The following is an 18,514-nucleotide window of genomic DNA, read 5'->3' as shown; positions in this document are numbered from 1 at the left end:
CCTTTCTGAAAAGAGAAGTTTTCCCTGTCAAAAGAGCAGTCCATCTTCATTAGATAGTGTTATAGCTGCAAATTACGAACCATCTCCCACAGCTTTAGAAGCAGCAATAAACACAAATGTATCTGAGATAAACAAAACTGAAGTTTTTACCAAGATCCTGCGAAGACAGCACTGCATATGCAAAATTTTTGTATTTATAATTTTGCATTTCAATTTTGCTTGACGTTTCCATTTCTACTTGATGTCTATTAACTTCAAGTTTTGTTTTTAAAAATAAAAAACACTTCATGTCAAGTATAACTAAATTTAAAAAAATTTTTACTCAAAAAAATTAACTGGACTTGTTAAACAGGTAGTTTTTACCATTAATACAAAAAGATACCATAAAACTGTCTTCTGTTAAACTCAGACTAATGTAAGAATCACAGAATTTGAACATTGCCCTCTAGCCCATCCCCGCTCTCACTAGTAAGCTAATAATCACACATCATTCTTGGACAGTGTGATTTATTTCTTCACCTAAAAGCCCTTTTTTATATCTGCTCATGTTTTGCTTCTTGGTTTATTATAATTTGTACTGCACCACAGCACCTAGCCAAGTTTGTTATGGATGGGCTTAGACTAAACCAAACTTCTAAACACTAAATGTTTTTTTTGCTAGCTTCCTGCTGCCTCCTGCAATTGGATAACGTTTGCAACTGGCAACACACAAGAACTTGCAACTGGCGATGTTCACAATCAAATGGTGTAACAGTTTTCAATCCACAATTACCTTCTCTCTACTCTTTAAAATCTATTATATTTAAGACTTGGAAGGTTTCTCAAATTAATTTGATCCCCACAATTACTAAGAACTTTTCAAATCCCAGCCCCTTTTTTAGTAAAATTATCCAGGGCATTTTGAATCATATGCATGCATCTTTTGTTTCTGCAAGCTGCTGTTTTAATACAGTTTTACAGCTGCATTGTCAAAGGCATGGATAAAAGGAGACTTGCCCACAATCAGATCAAGACTCAAAGTAACTCAGCCTGGATTAGAGTCAGGATCCTGATGGCTTCCAATCCTTTGCGCTCACCAGGTAAGCATCTCCTAATGTGCGTCACGGGTTTAATAATTATTTGTAACAGCCACATATAGCCCATTGTAGCATGCATTAGTGGCCCACTAATTATCTCCTTACCATTTTGGTTTACATTACAAACGAATGAAGATTTCAAGACTGTCAAGATAGAAGACTGGGCTGTCATAACAGAAAAACAAAAGAGGATGGATTTATTCTAAAGAACTACCTCACATTATTTACAATTGGGACAAAGTTTTGATAAAGAAAATTATTCTAACTGGTGTGGCTCCATCTCATAAGCAAGAGCTAATTGTAAACATATCTCAGAAAGTATTTCTCATGGAACAACATTCCTGGGTCTCAGCCTCAAGAGTGTTCCATGAGGCAAGCTCCATTAGGAAGACTTTAATCCTCAAGGGAAAAGGGTTCGCCACATGTTCTATGTAGAGTACAAATATCACATCTACTTGTAGAGCTATTAGGACCTTCCCAAACTAGACTTCACCCCTAAACAGAACAGACTAATTTTCAAGATGGAGGAGTGTGGGTCCACAAGGATTACTGGCAATAAACTCTCTTTTTTTGCAGATAAATATTTGTAAATCTTCTGGACTTGGCATCCTTAACTATCAGCCTACACTGGCCAGGGAAATCAATATTAGCATACATTGTTAATCTGCTTTCCCTGGCCTTTGTAGAGAGCTTAACAAACAAAAGGGTAAATTTGCTTCTAGGAATAACTCACAAAAAGCCTACATTTAGATGTTGGACATCTGACATGAAGATTCACAGATTTGACAGCTCTAAACCTCATCTTAAAATGTCTAGAGGATACAAGTACATATAATACAAAGTTCTATTTATTTTAATTTATGAATATCAGTTTGCAAAACTTGTACACAATGAGGTGAGTTAGGGAGAGAGTTTTCAACTCTAATTTGAATTCCCTTATTTTTAACAAAAAAAAGTGTATCAATTATACATACATTAGTTTGCTAGCTTTTTTCTTCCTTTCTGAATCTCTAGAAAGCATATTTAAATAAGAGGCTTTTTGTTCCTATCCAAATTCTCATTCTGTATTGAAGTCAATTGTGTATTCTGAACATCATAGGATTAATTTCTTAGAGCAGGGTGTGGATGTTAGTTCCACTAATGGAAATATCTACCACTATATATGTGCTAAGGACTTTACATCAAGGATAGTACCAATCCCTTGTTAAAAAGTTGCTGAAGTCATGCTATCAGGGCCCATGGTACACTCTTTCAAATAAGTTACTGACTCCCACATTATCTCTGCCTGCTTATTTGGTCTTACCATCTGGGCTACTGAATGTACCACAGGGACATTGTTGTACCTTTTGGAAAGGGGTAACCGGGATTCATTTGGTGGAGGAAGGTTTCATAAGTCTTAGGAAAATCTTGATGAAAGCAATATACGTATTAGCATGGGTTTCAAGGCTCTGACATTCTTGACTTTACTAACCTCATTTCCTAGTGAATTGCAGAATTATCTGCTATACAGATCATCTGTACATAGATTTTCTTTTAAAAGCAAAGGACTTTAAAGAATTAATTTAACTTCCTGAAGTTCTGATCTCTTTAATCTCTGGACTGGAATACTAGTACTAGTAAGCGGACCTAAGATTTTTTTGATGGCTGGGTGAAGGAGAAAGAGGGAAGTGTCAAAACAATAGGGAGATTAGCTGATTATTCAGATCTATTTTCTTCAGATAGGATAGCAGCAAGTGACATCTTCAAGTGGGGTTCTTATGCAGATAAACTCTGGTAATCTCCAAAGAATGCTCTATGCTACACTATTTATTGTAATCCATTCTTTGTACTTTATCATCATCTCATCTACAGATCTCAAAATACATTACAAACATTAAACCACATCTCTCTGGGCATTATCCCTGCTTCATACATGAGGAAATGAAACCTTAGGTCACACAAAAGGCATATGGCACAGATGGGGGTAGAACCCAGGTCGACCAGTTTTATACATCAGAATGGTCTAATAATTGACTCTTATACATGACAATTCTATGAGAATAAAATGCAAAGTAACAAGGGATCTGGTAGTGCAGTGACTGACTGGGTGCAACAGTCTGTTGTGAGAGGTGGATGAAGGATGGCCAGGACAACAGGATTATTCTCTCTTCTCTGAAAAAGTATCATGGGGCCTTTTATTGACCATCTGGACAACCAAAGAACAGGATCCTAGATTTAACATCTCATTCAAAGAATAGCAGCAGCTAAAACCGTTAGTACAACACTGCAACATTACTACTGGGGGATGAAACCTAGATCTTCTAGCCCAGAAATTACTCAGCCACATGAGTAAATGCTCAGAATTACAACAAACACAGCCGGAAAGAGTAGAAGAGACCACTTATCTATAAACAAACATTTTCCACAGGTTGGAATCCTATCAACTGCATCAGAAGAAAAAAGAGGCTGTGTAAGAATGTTGGAATGTAATACTCACAACATATGTAACCAGTTTCTAATAGTTTGCCTTGAGGCAGAAATTTTTAATAAACTAAATGAATCTATCTTTGCTATCACATGCCACAATAGACTTATGGAGAAAAAATTTAATCAGTAAAAAACTAAGTTTAAAAAAAAAAAAACCAAAAAAAACCTGGTTGTAGACTGTGCTCATTAAGTTACAAAACACAAAACTGAAGAGTATAATCCCAATTTAAGAAATCACTATCTGGATTTAAAAAATACCAATAATTTGCAAAATAATTTTTAATGGACATTGGAACAATCCATACTGTTTTAGTTTGGATATGCATTTGTATATATTTGTATAGTATTGGACAGTAACACATCTGACAGTTTACCTTCAATTTAAATACTGCTATCTTCTAGATTCAGAAAAATGATCAAGGATATAAAATAGAGTAACACACCAAGGTTTTCTTCAAGAATTCTTTTAAAAAGGAAATAACCTTTTTGTAACTGGAGTGCTCTAGGTCATATCCTCTGTAGTGCCACACACCAGTGATCTTCAATACTACGAATTACAGCCAACTTTAGATGGCTCAGGTGAAACAGCTGCATCATAACTGCTAAATGTCTTTAGAAAAACTAAATACAGCTATAAATACCAGCATAAGAAACACAAACACACACTTACGGAGAAGACGATGGCTGAATGTGGAATACCAAAACCCTTCGGAAGAGTTAAATGCCTGGAATTGGAGTTATTTCTTTCCAGCCAAGAATACACCACCTTTATCTTACTAACCAAAAATCAATAAATTATAACCTAGTTCATTCATTAAAAGTGCAAACTTATTCATAGATTCCAAGGTCAGACAGGACCATTCTGATCAGTTAGTCTAACATCCTGTATAACACAGACCATAGAACTTCCTCAAAATTAATTCCTACAGCAGATCTTTTTTAAAAGATCCAATTTTGATTTAAACATTGTCAGTGACGGAGAAACCACCACGACCCTTGGTAAATTGTTCCAATGGTTAATTACTCTCGCTGTTAAAAATGTATATCTTATACATCCAATATATGAATGCTTTAGGACACTGTTGTGAAGGTATCTGAAGGGTAGGCAGTTCAAGCCAACAGGGACGAAGGATCAGAGTAAAGAGCTTATGAAAAAGAGAAAATATTGTTATGAACAGCAGTCATTCTCTTCTCAGATTCCAGAAAAGCAAACCCTGTAAGAAGCCCAGATATTCTGTCCACAGAGACAGTACTGGGGTATATGAACAAATCTCATCTCTTTAGCAAAGCCCAAACCCTAACAACAGAATAATGGCTTTGATTTTTAAAGCCAGAAATTCAGTACTGTGTCACTGGATCCGAAACAAGAAACTTATTTTGAGGATGCTGTTCATATTCCTGGATATTGGACACACCTCTAACACACAGACTTGTGATAAAGACTTTACACAAAGGTGTTCCTTTTAATGTGATCTTTTTTATCAATCATTAAGATCAAAAGAGGGAGTTAGAAAGGATATGAATATTAACTTAACCCCGCATGGTTCAGAGGTAGTTATGCATCTGTATAGTATTTAAACCGTTTAGTCAATAACTAAGATGAGCTGAGAATGATCAGATGTAGTTCGTAGGAATAGAGCACAGGAGGAGACCATGTTTTAAAGTTAATGCTTAACATGAACAACAGCCAATGGAGAACTCTCCTTCCATTTACCCTAAAATGTATTCTGTGTTGTACCAATTTAATCATTCTAATATAGTTACTAATAAAATATTTAACCTCACTGAAAACAAGTTACTTCCTCTCTCACCTGACTGGTTTTTGCTGCTGTTCGGCACTTCTCCGTTGGTCACTGGCTGTTTACTTGTGACAGGGCTGCCTCCTGATTGGCTGTTTAATACTTTAGGCGTGGATCCCAGGTTTGCAGCTATAACTGGTAACTGTTGACCTCGCTTCAAAAGCTGTTTCTGTTCCTGGTGTCGAAATCGTGGTGGTACTTCACGAGGAGGGTATCGAGGCAAGGTTTGCTGCTGCTGCTGATTGTTGGCTGTGGCCCGCTTGGCATTATTATTAGTGCTGGTTGCTGTGGAAGTGCCGTTAGAGGTGACAGGCTGAGGCTGGCTTACACTGGTCTTTGTTTGTTCTGGCACTAACCCCCACCAAAAAAAAAAGTTAAGAAAATTAATCAAAGGTACAGTAGTTTTCAAACAAAAAAAAAAAGCAAAGAAAAGAAACAAATATTTTGAGTTGGGCATATATTATGGAACAGCAATATTTGCTCCAGCTTCCACTATAAGCCTTGCTATATGCACACACTATTTTCTAGCATGGTATTATTGGTAGTAGTATGTTTGGCTATAGATTCATAACAAATTATCCCAACTCAACTGATTACCACTCTTCACAAAGATCCTACAGGTTTTTTTTTGATGGATCAGCACTTCATCAGTCTAAGTCTGTTTTAGCACCAAAAGTAAAGTACAATTCTCAAAAAAATCTGGGTTGCATTATTTCCTACAGTGGGAAAAAAATCCTTTGTGTACAAGTCTTTTATGATGTCAACATAAAAGAGAACACAAGGCAAGCTTAGGAACAAAGAGAATGAGTGGTTAACACTCGCCTGTCTTGTCAATCCTGACATCCAAAGGGAAATCTCTATGTAGTAGTCTTCACCAGTCCATTGTCAGTAGAAAGTGATAGCAGGACACAAATACCATACACCATTTGACATGACTGGTTGCCTCCATGGATGAAATGCCAAGCATTCAGCTTAAATGAAATCAGAATTACCTTTCATAACCTTGACGGCATGGCCATTTAAGGCGTAATTAAGGCCAAAGAATTTGCAAGAAAGATTCTGTGAATAAACAGGTGATTACAATATTCATTGTTACCTGTTTATTTGCTCCATTCCACTTCTGGCCAGTACAAAAGCAAACAGATGAAATGAAACCCAAGAATGCACAGGATGGCCTGGTCTACTAAAGCGCACACATACTCTAAAGGTGTGGAATACTTTACAATAACTACGTTCAGATATCATCCACAATTTAAAAAAGTTTAAACCAACTCTCTTCTTGTCACCGTAACAGACACTATTTTCAAGTCCATTATACATCAATGATGGAACACACATAATTGTGTGTGTGTTCAGTTTACTTTTTCTTTGATAAAATAAGTAAAGAATATTTAGGCTGTGATTTTCAAAGCAGACTAGAGAATTTAACCACAGCTCTCCTGAAATTAATGGGAGCTGCATAGTTAAATCCACTAAATTGACTTTGAAAAGCTTAACCTTAAACAATGAAATAAAAAAAATGCCTGCACAACTACTGTCTCAACAGCCAGGTCCTGAAGGTATAATTAAAACTGTATGGCAGTCCTACTGCTAAGTGTATGATTCTTGGGTGTTTGGGGTCCTATTAAAATTAAGCTTGAGTTACTGTCAAGTTTTGTTTATCTTCCTTTAAGAATGGCCCTGCACATTAGCTTGCCGTTAACATGCCCATGGCTTTTGACTTTGCAGCAGCATTTCCTAAACCATTTTTTGGTGTTTCATTAAACAATTCCCTAGTGTGCTAGAAGCAAGAACAAAATGGTCAAATTAAAAAACTACAAAAAATATGAAAATCACACACTCTAACAGTCACTTTGAGGTACAAATGCAGCTGAATGCAATAGTCTAGCCTTAGAAAATCTAAGCGAAATCCAGTTCCCTGATGCTTTGCTTAAAAGAGATTTCAATATAAGGAATATGACTGTTACTGTTAACATGATTAGTAAAAAATACACATACCTCAAGAAAGGCACACACATGTACATGTTCCTTTGAAAAAATGTTAGTGTCCTATAGGATCAAATCTGTTACCCAAGTATAGACAGAGCACCCAACTGACTTAGCACCCAGAGTACTGGTTATCAGTTTTTCATGTTTGTGGTTATGAAAAAAAATGACAAAGGCCAAAGAAAATTTTTGCATACAACGGACATTTGAAGCATGTATGCTATTTCTTCTCCAATGGAGGGCTGGCAGATATAAACCCTTGGTTATGAGTTTCAAGGGCAGAGAAAGGGATACTCTATTTCAGGTGATTACTAACAAGCACACCACCACAGTACCACTACTTCCACTACTGTGCCACAGCAGTCACCCAGTTCTACTCTATTTCACAGCTGAATGGAGAGGGACAGAATTAGGTAGAAGAATGGCCATGACATAAGTCAATTTAATGCACAGGAGCATGGAGAAGGAAGGCATTCACAAGTAATTATATAAACCGGTACGTTGGTAAAATGACTAACAGTATTAGATTCTGCTGATGTAAGAGTTCTGTTACCTATTTTAGAAAGCTACTGAATTCAGATCCTCTAACAATGTTTTCACATGCACACATTCAACAGTGCATGAACGACCTATGATCAAATGCATTTAATTTTCACAAGTACAATTCAATGCCTTAAAAAATTCTCAACATATTTCCCATTCCTAACATGTTTCTCTTTGCTTTGTTCTTTAAATCTTAACATTAATGAAATACAATGTAAAATGATGCAATAGAAAAAATAATTGCTCTGCATTTTATATATTTCTCTCTGCATTTCTAAACCAGTTATTTTTCATAATGGCAAAGCCTAGGTATTATTAATACAAATTACTTATAATTATGCAGAAGTTATTAAACAACCACATACTACTTTGGTCCATTTACTAATGCAATGCTGAGACATTTAAAGAGACTTGGTCTTTCATATATCAAACTCCACTTCACCATCCATGAATCTTCTGTTATTTAACTTTCTAGTAATCTAAATTTTATCAATATAAACTTTGATGCAATTGCTCATACTGTCTAATCTTTAAAGTTCCTAAAGCTTGATGTAAGAAAGTCTGTTGACAGTGGTAAATGGAAATAAACACACTACCTGCATACAGTCTATCAGCATTACTCCACCAAAAAGAACTGTACGGCTTTGTGATAAATCCATTTTTTGGTCACCTGATACTGTGTGTATATGAATTGTACTGCCTTTCTATTTAGATTGCAAACTCCTTGGTGCACGGACTGTTTTATTACAGTATGTAATGTCTTGTTGGTGCTCCAATAAAATGATAATTTTCACTTCACCTAGTATTCCTTCCATAGTAGATTTACTCCTCTCAGATTAAATAAAATCATTTACATATGACATTCCAATGGAGGAGAAAGTCACTCCAGAGCGGAACGGCAACAAAGCAACATTCATTCCTAACTTTCCTTATTTAAGCACCTTTAAAGCACAGTAAGTGCATCTTAATAACCAAATTAATTGAACTAATTCCTGGATACTCAAATTCATTTGTTAACTGTAAAATTATAAAGCATATTAGTAAATGAGATCCTTTTAGTAAATAAACCCCAAGTAGCTACAGTATGAACACATCTTTTTCTAAACAATTTTAAAAATTACACACACATTATACAAGAAATATATTTACTTGGTAGATAAAAGCAATAACAGAATTATTCATTCTTTCTGTAAAGATCGACAAATTCAATAAAATGCAACCAATGTTCAGGTAAAAACATTTTTAGTCTGAGCCATGTTTTCTACTGTCTCCAGTCAAATATGCTTTCAGATACAACTTAAAAGTTTCAGTTATTTTCAGTTTAATCAAATTTATTATTGATGCCTTCAGGCCCTATACAACCATTTTTCTTAACTAAGTGACAGGAAAAAAAATCACAATTTGTTAATTCTATCCAATTGTATTTTATATTCAGCAACTTTTCAGAAGATTATTAAACTAGCTTCTGTTGCTAATATCTCACTTTAACCCTCACTGTTCTAATATGGCTATTATAAATTCCAGTGTGCCTTAAATCCCAGAAATGTGTTATAAATCTGTTCTCTAGATTAACACCACTATTAAATAAGTGATAAAACATTGTTTTGCACATCAGCATTTTGTTCTACATCATCCTGAAATCTAAAGGCAACTTTGTTAAGGGACTTACAGTGTATTACTCCTAATTTTCTTGACAAGCAGCAGCAGCATGATTACAAAGGAGACACATATTTTCATAAACAACAAACCTGCTGAAAACCCACAAAGCAGTGGAAGTTGAAGTTACAGTTTACAGAGAGATTCCAAAGAAAGACGCTTCCAACTTGTGTTGCTTTCCCACTCTGCAGATTTCATTAGAAAATGGAGAAGCATGGTGTCATTTTACTGCTACAAGAGTGCTGCTTGCCAACTCCTCCTGGAGTAGGGGCCCAGTGACAAACTCCCCCCTCCAATAAAAAAAATGGCAGCTGTTTGAACAACTTTAATGCAGATGGCAAACAGTTTCACTCAAATAAAATCAGCTTATATAGATCAACTCAACAACTAAAGCACACAAAGAACAGCACCAAACTGTCATTTAAATGTTTCTCTTCTTATTACTGCTTAAGCTGACCTCTTAAAAATGTACTGTAATACACTTTCCTTGCATGTCATGCCCCAAAGAGTTGTCAGTTCTGGAATGCTGAAGGGCAAACAGAGGAAGTCTGGCTTTCAAGCTGACACACGTAAGATGTAATGCTAGAATTTTCGTTGTGGAAAAATGGCCGCAGCTGTAAGCTCAGCTAGCTGATCTGGAAAATATCTAACTGTTTGCCAATTCATTAACCCCTGCAGATCCATATAAAGGTAAATGATATGGCATTTATATGGGTTATTTTAACAGCAAGTATTTATAATTCAGTTCATTTTTTCTTTTTTACTACAAGTTTTAAAAAGCTAATATAAGAGTTTTCCACTAAGGTTAAACAGTTATGCAAGTGGAAAACAAATCTTCTGTGAGCATGGACAATTTTGTTTCACAGAGAGCAAATGAATGAGTAGTTTCAAGCTAGGAAATGAATAAAGAAATTCAATTCCATATCCAGGTATTTTTAAAGGCACTTTCTATTTCATTTAGGATCCAAAGTTTATCTATTCTGCAACAAAAGCAGTAGTTTTATGCCTAGCCCTTCCGCAAAAAGGGAAATTTAAAGAAATAGTTGGGGAAAAAAATCTGAATTGATGATCTAACTTTTGTTGTTTTGCAAAGCACTAGAAGGCTCAGCAGCATGGGTGACAGCAGGAATTTCAGCCTTAGCCCCATTGCAGTTTGTAAAACTATTTCACTAACTTATTACCTATATATCTTGAAATATAATATGTAAAAGAAATGTTTCACATTACAAAGCATTGTTCTGCAAACACATATGTTTGTGTTCACAGTGACAGAGTCTAAAGAGTGCTAAAGAGTCTCGGAAGCTGGTATTTTATAACAAAATTCAAGCTAAACGCTCATATTGTGTTTGGTTTAGCATGTAGCATATGATGCCATTTTCTTTGCATAGCTGAAGTGGGGTTTGAGAGATTTCTTTTGAATGGGATATTCATGATGAATAGGGAGGTTTGTTTATCTTGAATAGCATTACAAGTTAAATGCAATGAAAGCTATTTTACCAGACTACTGTGTAAGTTAGAGCAGAAGAACACCACAATGTTTGACAGTTCTATAGCACATTTAATTGATAAAAGATATCAAAGCACTTTCCAAACTTTACATTTTATTTATATTATAGTATCTGCAGGGTCCCAATCAGGATGAGGGACTCTCTGTGCTAGGTGCTGTACATATACATATAGTGTCCTTCCCTGAAGGACTTAGGAATTATTGAATTGCTGAATACATTTTAAACCTAAAAAGCTAGTTAAAATGTGTAACTTAAAAAACCAGCTGTATACAAAATACATCCTTTTTTACACCAGTGCTACTGTATCAAACAGCTATTCATGGCTGAAATAGCTATACTAACTTAACTGTTTAAATATTTTAATTTGAACTGGGGTATGATCAAAAGAAGTGTCAGTCAGACTAAATTATCCCATTCCAAGAAAAGGGTTAATGACATTGGGGTTCTGGAACTATCAGGATGGAAATAGTGCAAGAAGTAATCCTCGACATAAATGCATTTTAGACTCAACTGACAGTTTGGTTTATTTTGACAATTTTTACTGTAATTTTCTGCAACAAAACTTTATTATGAATTACTTAGAGATCCTATACTCTTGTATTTTATCTTGAGCTCATCCACATAATACTTTAAGAAATCATCATGATGGTAACTTGGAAACTAATAAAATATTTAATTTGCATCTTGAAAGCAAGCAGACAAAACTATGATGAAACAGTGAATTGGGTATGCATAACACAGATCTTGGTGTGTGAAATTATGGTTTGAAACCGCTCCACTGTTGAATCCCATAACGTCCGTACTTCTTAAAAGTGACTGCCAGCACGTATTACTTTGACAGATATTAAAATTCTCTCTCTCTTTTATTTCCTTAATTATATTTTACTCTATTGTAACATTAAAAGCTAGAGTTTAGTATTTATATTAAAGCAGCACATTACATGTTTCCTAACAAAAGCTAAATTCTGTAACATAATAGGCTCCTAATACATTAAGGCAGAGGTCCCCAAACTGTGGGAGGGGCGGGGAGGTGCGGCAGGGCTAGGGCCAGTCCCCACAGAGGGCCATCTAGCCCTGTTCTGTTCCAGTCCTGGCTTGGCCCCTGGCTCCCACCCATGGTCCTGATTGCGCCCCAGCTGCAGCTCTGGCCCCAGCCGTGGCCTTACTCCCGAGGAAGCGGGGGGGAGGGGGAGGGGTCCCCCCCACAGTGGTGCATGGATAGAAGTAAGAATGGGTGCACCGAAAACAGTCTGGGGACCACTGCATTAAGTTGTTGTGTGGGAAGGAAGGGTTTTTAATGATCTATTAAAAATATATGAAAACTAGTGATGGAAATCAAAGGAACAGAAGTACCTTTAAGTTCACAGAATAGTTTCACTGGTATGAGGCAAGAAGAGCTTCTATATTGTGTATGATGGGGGTCTTAATGCACTGTTCTTTCCATTAATGGGAATTACGAACCTACATCAGGAGACTAAACCTCCTTAAATCCTCGATCTGCAGCCATCTTGCACATCCTACTCCATCGCCTACAGAATCTGGCCATGAACCTGAACTCATTAGTCAGTGGGAGTTTTGCCATTGACTTGCATGGGTTCAGGACTGAGCATTTACTGAAAATGGTGGGCATCTTGCATCCCTGGAGACCTCTATAGTAGACAAACATTCTCACTATTTCTTGAGGCTCTCTTTTTCAGCCAGTGCATGGAACTAAAATTAATTGGCTCAAGTAAAGAGTAAGTGCTTCTCTTCTTCTACAGCCACTCCTTACATAGCAAGATGCCATGGTAAAATAGATATTATACCTAACAGCCACATGCAGATCTGCCAATATCTTAGAATTATGAATTAGTGTCACTTTTAAAATTCTGCAGTAATAAATTAAAGTAAGAAAGACTGTGAGGGACAATTGACATGTGGCTCACATCATCTTGAGAAATGCTAGCGATGCCCATAGCTGAGGAAATAAAAATCACAAAACCCCCTCCCCCCCAAAATTGTATGTGTGTGTGTATGACAATTCTGGGTCATTTATATTACTTGTTCATCTCTGAGTTGAAGACAATAGCTTTGTTTAAAAGATGCAGACATTTTTGTCCTTGTGGATTTTCAGCTTTTCTGTGCAAGTTGTTAAATCAATTAATCCATTACAAGTTGAGGAAACTAGATTTAAATTCAAAGTACCTGATAAATACTGCTCAGTACACTAGGCAACAAGATGAGAACATACCTTGACATGGAGAATTCACCACCTGATCTCGAGGCACTATGACTAGCTAACACATTTCATTATAAAAAATTCCTAGTAATTTGTCTCAAGGTTTAATATTTAACAAAAATCCAGTGTTTCTAAAGATAAAGCATTTAGCATATGTTAGCTCCATGCATAAATACACAGCCATAACAAAATTCTCAACCAACACTACGTGAATAAGTATGAAAAAGAAAGTATTTTCTTTACCTTAAAGATACAGGAAGTACTTGAAATGAATACAAATATACAATACAAATATTCAAAATAATCACAATTCTCCCAATTTGTTTTTGAGCTAAATTAGAGCTCTTAGACATGGACATATTAACCATTTACACCAAGCTGAAACTCCTGGATGTGGCATTTCATTTCAAAGATAGATGGGCAATTACAGTGCCTATCATTCTGATGCTCAATTGCACCAACAGCACATTCAGATGAACTGCCTCAAACAGATTAACTACATCCCATGACCTACAATATGGTTGGATTGGTAGGAAACGTAAACAGTTTTGTGCATTTTTTTTAAATGAAAGGAGAAGAGGAAGAGAAAAATGAAGGAGGGGATGATAAAGTAGAACACAGTTTGTGTGCTGTATAAATAATTATGAAAAGGTGAATAAGAGTGAAGGAATATACCAACCTCCAAACTAACAATTTTCCATTATATTTTCTATTCCTTTTTTTGAACCACTAAATATGCCATTGACACTCTCACTATGTTTTCTAAGACTATTTTCAGACTTACTCAAAATGTTTCAGACCTCACTTTTAATTCAACACAAATTTAAAAACCCACTCAAACTCCACAAAATACAAATAGCTTTAAAGCAACTTACCTTTGATTTTTTGTTCAATGGCCTACAACAAAAAGAAACAGTGTTAATGATTTGTACAGATTGTTCTTTTCTGATATTTAGCCTACATCTGTATTAATGTCACAATAGGCTCCTGCCTGCTTTTCTTTTGAAATGTTTTGGTGCATCTAAAGTGGACAATTGAAGATCATTTCCCCTCTTCCACCAGCCCTCACTTTCTGGCTGCAAAGCTGTTTAAACATTATACTAATAGAAGACCAAATGGATCTGATACACATTCAGAATATGACAAACATTCATTTCTAATTCAACACATCTTAGATGGAGTTCCTTTAAAAATGGGTTAAAATGATCAGTATTCATTTACATGTCAAAAGTCATAGGATGTAGAAGAATTTTTAAATTAGTTAATGAACACTGAATAGATCAAACAATCCCAAATCCCCCCACCCCCCACCCCCAAAAAAAAAAACTAAGAAAAAAGTATGGGGGGGGACAGAACAAATTTAAAATCTTCACTTTTCAAGAGCCAGCAGAAATTTGACAGGCTACCTTTAGAGTTATCTGTGAGAAAGTGCCAAGATAAAAGGTCTGCATTGATAAACCATATCATGAGGTAACGAAGTGTTCCTCTCTCTTGCTGTTGTATTGAAATGTCCCGTGTGTGTGGATCTAGTTACACATGAGAAGACAAACATAAGGTGCTCTCAAAAGCACAAAGTAAACAGTGGTTCCCCCTCCATCCTGAGCTCTGACTTAACAGTAATCTTTTGTGTTATTTGTAACATAGATGGCAAAATATTTTCAAAGCAGAAGTGAGACTTATGTTCACAGTATCCCTTTCATGTGTGTTCATAAAACTTTAGTGTTATAATAAATGTTCTTCCGTATACAATATTCATTAAAATTAATTATGGCTTAGTAATACGAGATCTTACCACAGTGCTCTGCTATTAAATCCTTGAGAAGTGGTCAAGGTTGACAGAGTTGATAATTATAGTGTGTAAATATTAGCACAGAAAGAAACAGTGAAGACAGATTATACTGAAAAGTTATTAATGCCCTTTAGTGTCATGTCTGCCTATCTATTAAAGAAATCAGCAGTTCACTATTAGCAAATTCTGTACTTCATGTTAAGTTGGGTTTTTTTTTTTAAATCTAAAACTGATAAAAGCAAGGAAGTGTACACAGATTTTTATACTGTCCAATTTCTAGGCACAGTAGAAAATCTATTCTTGTTTGCGTGTACAGCAAAGTATTCAATAAGTATGCTGCAAACTACAATTGCTTGGGTATTTTTGGATAACACTCAATTTGTGCACATTCTTTTTTAAAGAGAAGAAAAACCATTATAGGCATATTATTGTATCAGTTATTGGAACCGAAAAAATGTAAAGTGTTCAATGGCTGCTTATGCTGAATGCAACAAACCTTTCACTGGATTCAGTTTAGATTCCTCTTCCTCATCTTTACATTCTAAGCTCCTAAAATACTGGAACGAGTTGCAGCCCTTTTCCTCACTTCAAAGAAAGTCAGTTACTCTATCAGGTCTCTTATTCTCTGTCATAGCTTTTGACCTAGTTTACACTTATCAAGCCTATCAAATCTGGAGGAGTAATTTATTTTGATGTCTTGGAAAGTTCTAATAGTAATTTTGAAGTGCTAAATTGTGTATGTACAATTGTTGTTCTGTACTTAGAACTCAACACGCTTATATGGACACAAACAGTTAAGTGTAATATAGTGGAGCTCCCATATGAGGTACTCCACAGCAGGGTGAAAGATCCATCCGACAGACCCTCCTCCCCTAAGCCAAGTAACATTCTCAATGTAACTCTTTCTCTTGCTCGTCTTGCCTTTTCCTATTCCTTTCCTCTGAACCCATCTATTAAACAAAACAAAACTACCCGTACAATTAATGTAACCAAACAAAGCTGTGCCCACCACGCCCCACACCTTCATTTGCTTGTGTGTTATTACTTCATACCCTACCCTTGGTCTGTATGTGTCTTTAAACTGCAAGCTCTTCAGGGTTCAGATTGCCTTTTTCCTATCTTTGTACAGCTCTCAACACAGAGAGACCCGAACCCTAACTGGAGATTTTAGGCACTTCCGTAATAATATTCTTCCTACTACTAAGTGGGAAAGTGCTCTAAATACTCCCACCCCACCTGATATGGGAGAGTCATAATAGACACCAGAGCCCAGTCACTGAAACCAAGGGAAAAAAGACTTCCTCAAACCCTGTCCTTCCCACCACAACTGCTACCTGAATGGAGACCCACAAAATTGTCCCATTAGCAGGGAAACTACAACAAGAACTCCTGCACACTGAACGAACAGTTCATCATATGTATCAGGAAAATTGCTGTTACCCAATATTAAAATCAATTCTACCTGTCTTCCACTCCATGTTATCTCAACCTAGCCTAACACTCCAATCCTGAAACACCTCACTGAAGACCTGAGAACTCCATAAAGTAGTTACCCTGGTATTATACCAAAGCAAAACAGACTAAATGGGCAATAGTGTATTCAGACAGTACTGTTCTGTAAAAATATTACCATTTCCAGCTAGATGATCAACAAATTTTATGAGCTGAAACAGGCCTGAGGCTAGATTTTATCATTACCACAGCTCTGGCTGAATGAGCTTCAAGTTGATCTTTAGGTGACAATTCTGGCAGTGGCTCAGAAGTAGGAAAACAAAGGCGGCAACATTTTCATCTCTATAGGTAATGAGCTGGACTCAACTGTCCACAACAATCGGTATACCAATGAGGTGCAAAGGTTACCAACTGACCTCTAAATCTGAAGCCCTATTCAGAAGAGTTAAAAAGCCCAAACTTTTTTAAAATTAGCTAACACATTTTAATTAAGTAGTGTTTAAAAACATGACGGCACCTAGGATAGACAAGGTTTTATTTATACATTATTTTAAATGCAAGCAGGGGAGCCTAAAGTAGACCAACATGTTTTTAAAGGTTTCAAACCCTGACTGCACATGGTTTCAAACCCTGACTGCACATGGCGTGCTAACATGCTTTTAGACACCACTTAATTGAAATGTGTTTGCTTACCTTGTTTTTAAAAACTGCTTTTTCCTAGTCTAGAGAGCCTGAACTTCTCCAGGGCCACAAGCAAACATCCTGGTTTACATTCTACTGCTCTCCCTACTTAACATTTCTGAAGCATTAAGACTAGGTAGATGTTTTTGTTACTTCTAGAATTAAAACAGGGGAAATCTTTTGGCTTCTTAAGGACAATCATGTGGAGAAAAATTAGTTGAGACAGAATTTCAGCAAAATTCCGCTACAAGACTGTGTATATGTTCCGTATTTCTTCTTAAAAACAAAGAAATTTTTTTTTGGTGCATAGTTGGTCACTTAATGAGTCAAGCTTTCTGCTGGAGACCAAAAAACCCACCCAACCAAGCACATGTTGGGGCAAGGATCCCAACAATGGTAACTTATATTGATATGTTGTGTTCAACGTTGACATCTATGAAGCACCATCTCTCGAAGAAGCCAAAAGTCCCATGAGCAAAGACTCTCCTTTCCAGTTAAGGGCATTGATGGAAGATTTTGAACCCTAAATGAAAAAGATTTATGCGTTTGTACTTGAGCACTAGTGATGGAGTTATACACCAGTGAAGCAAGTTCTTATACAGTTTGGTTGTCACTACTATAAAGATTACAGGGATCTCATTCTGGATTATGAGCAAATGCCCCATCTCTTCTAAAGTGTGTTCCAGGAAAAGATGACAAATGGGGGGAAATAACAGAACTAGGTATGTGCCTAATTTGTATATGTAAATGAGATAAACACCTTTATTTTGACAGGAGGTCAGGGTTGCAGAATTGACTAGCCTTTTTTTCTGTGTATAGACTGAACATTTAACATTGCTCAGGAGAATCAAGAAAAAATTAAGAACTAGGCTTATCTTTAGTGCCTTCTTATAGGAATTTGAAGTCTGAAATGAAGATATGTTCTCAACCAGATTTACAGGCTCCTCTCTCAATGAGAGCATCTACAATGTTAAATACCAATGAATGATGGATATTGCTTTAGCTTTATCCAAAAAAAGTATTAAGTAATTTTGTATTTAAATTTTGTACTTTAAAAATGTCTCAGGAATAATTCTTAGCATTCACTCAATGCTTATATTTTCCAAGCACTTTACTATCATTAATCTTAAACCCCACTCCCTGCTGCCAACATTTTCATTTTATCACTCTTTGATAACGCATGTGTGACGAAGAGTCAGACTCATCATAGAAGGGTAATCTTAAAAAACATTTTACACTATGTCAGTCTTAACATTGTGTATTCATGGGTTTGCATCCAGAAATGTCCCTATCAGATGAAGATCTGTGAGCCAAATGGGTATCTAAACAAGATACTAACT

At 36.1% G+C, this 18,514-nt stretch overlaps 1 protein-coding gene across 11 annotated transcripts in view; it reads right to left on the bottom strand.

The window, feature by feature from the left end:
• Positions 1-18,514, bottom strand: part of TNRC6A (trinucleotide repeat containing adaptor 6A) — a 164,461-nt gene that overhangs the window by 26,586 nt on the left and 119,361 nt on the right. For 10 of the 11 annotated variants that reach the window (XM_067534180.1, XM_067534175.1, XM_067534177.1 and 7 more), the window contains 2 exons: positions 14,128-14,149; positions 5,354-5,692 (listed from right to left, as the gene is read on the bottom strand). In XM_067534180.1, coding sequence (XP_067390281.1) covers positions 5,354-5,692; positions 14,128-14,149 — 361 coding nt within the window. Of the gene's footprint in view, positions 1-5,353; positions 5,693-14,127; positions 14,150-14,658; positions 17,698-18,514 lie in introns of all 11 variants that reach the window. The other variant, XM_067534179.1, reaches the window with a different exon arrangement.

The sequence above is a fragment of the Emydura macquarii genome, unplaced genomic scaffold, assembly GCF_026122565.2.
Source record: "Emydura macquarii macquarii isolate MOO-44397 ecotype Brisbane River unplaced genomic scaffold, CSIRO-AGI_Emac_v2 contig_3390, whole genome shotgun sequence".
NCBI classification, from domain to species: domain Eukaryota; kingdom Metazoa; phylum Chordata; order Testudines; family Chelidae; genus Emydura; species Emydura macquarii.
This window is presented reverse-complemented; position numbering and strand designations above follow the sequence as displayed.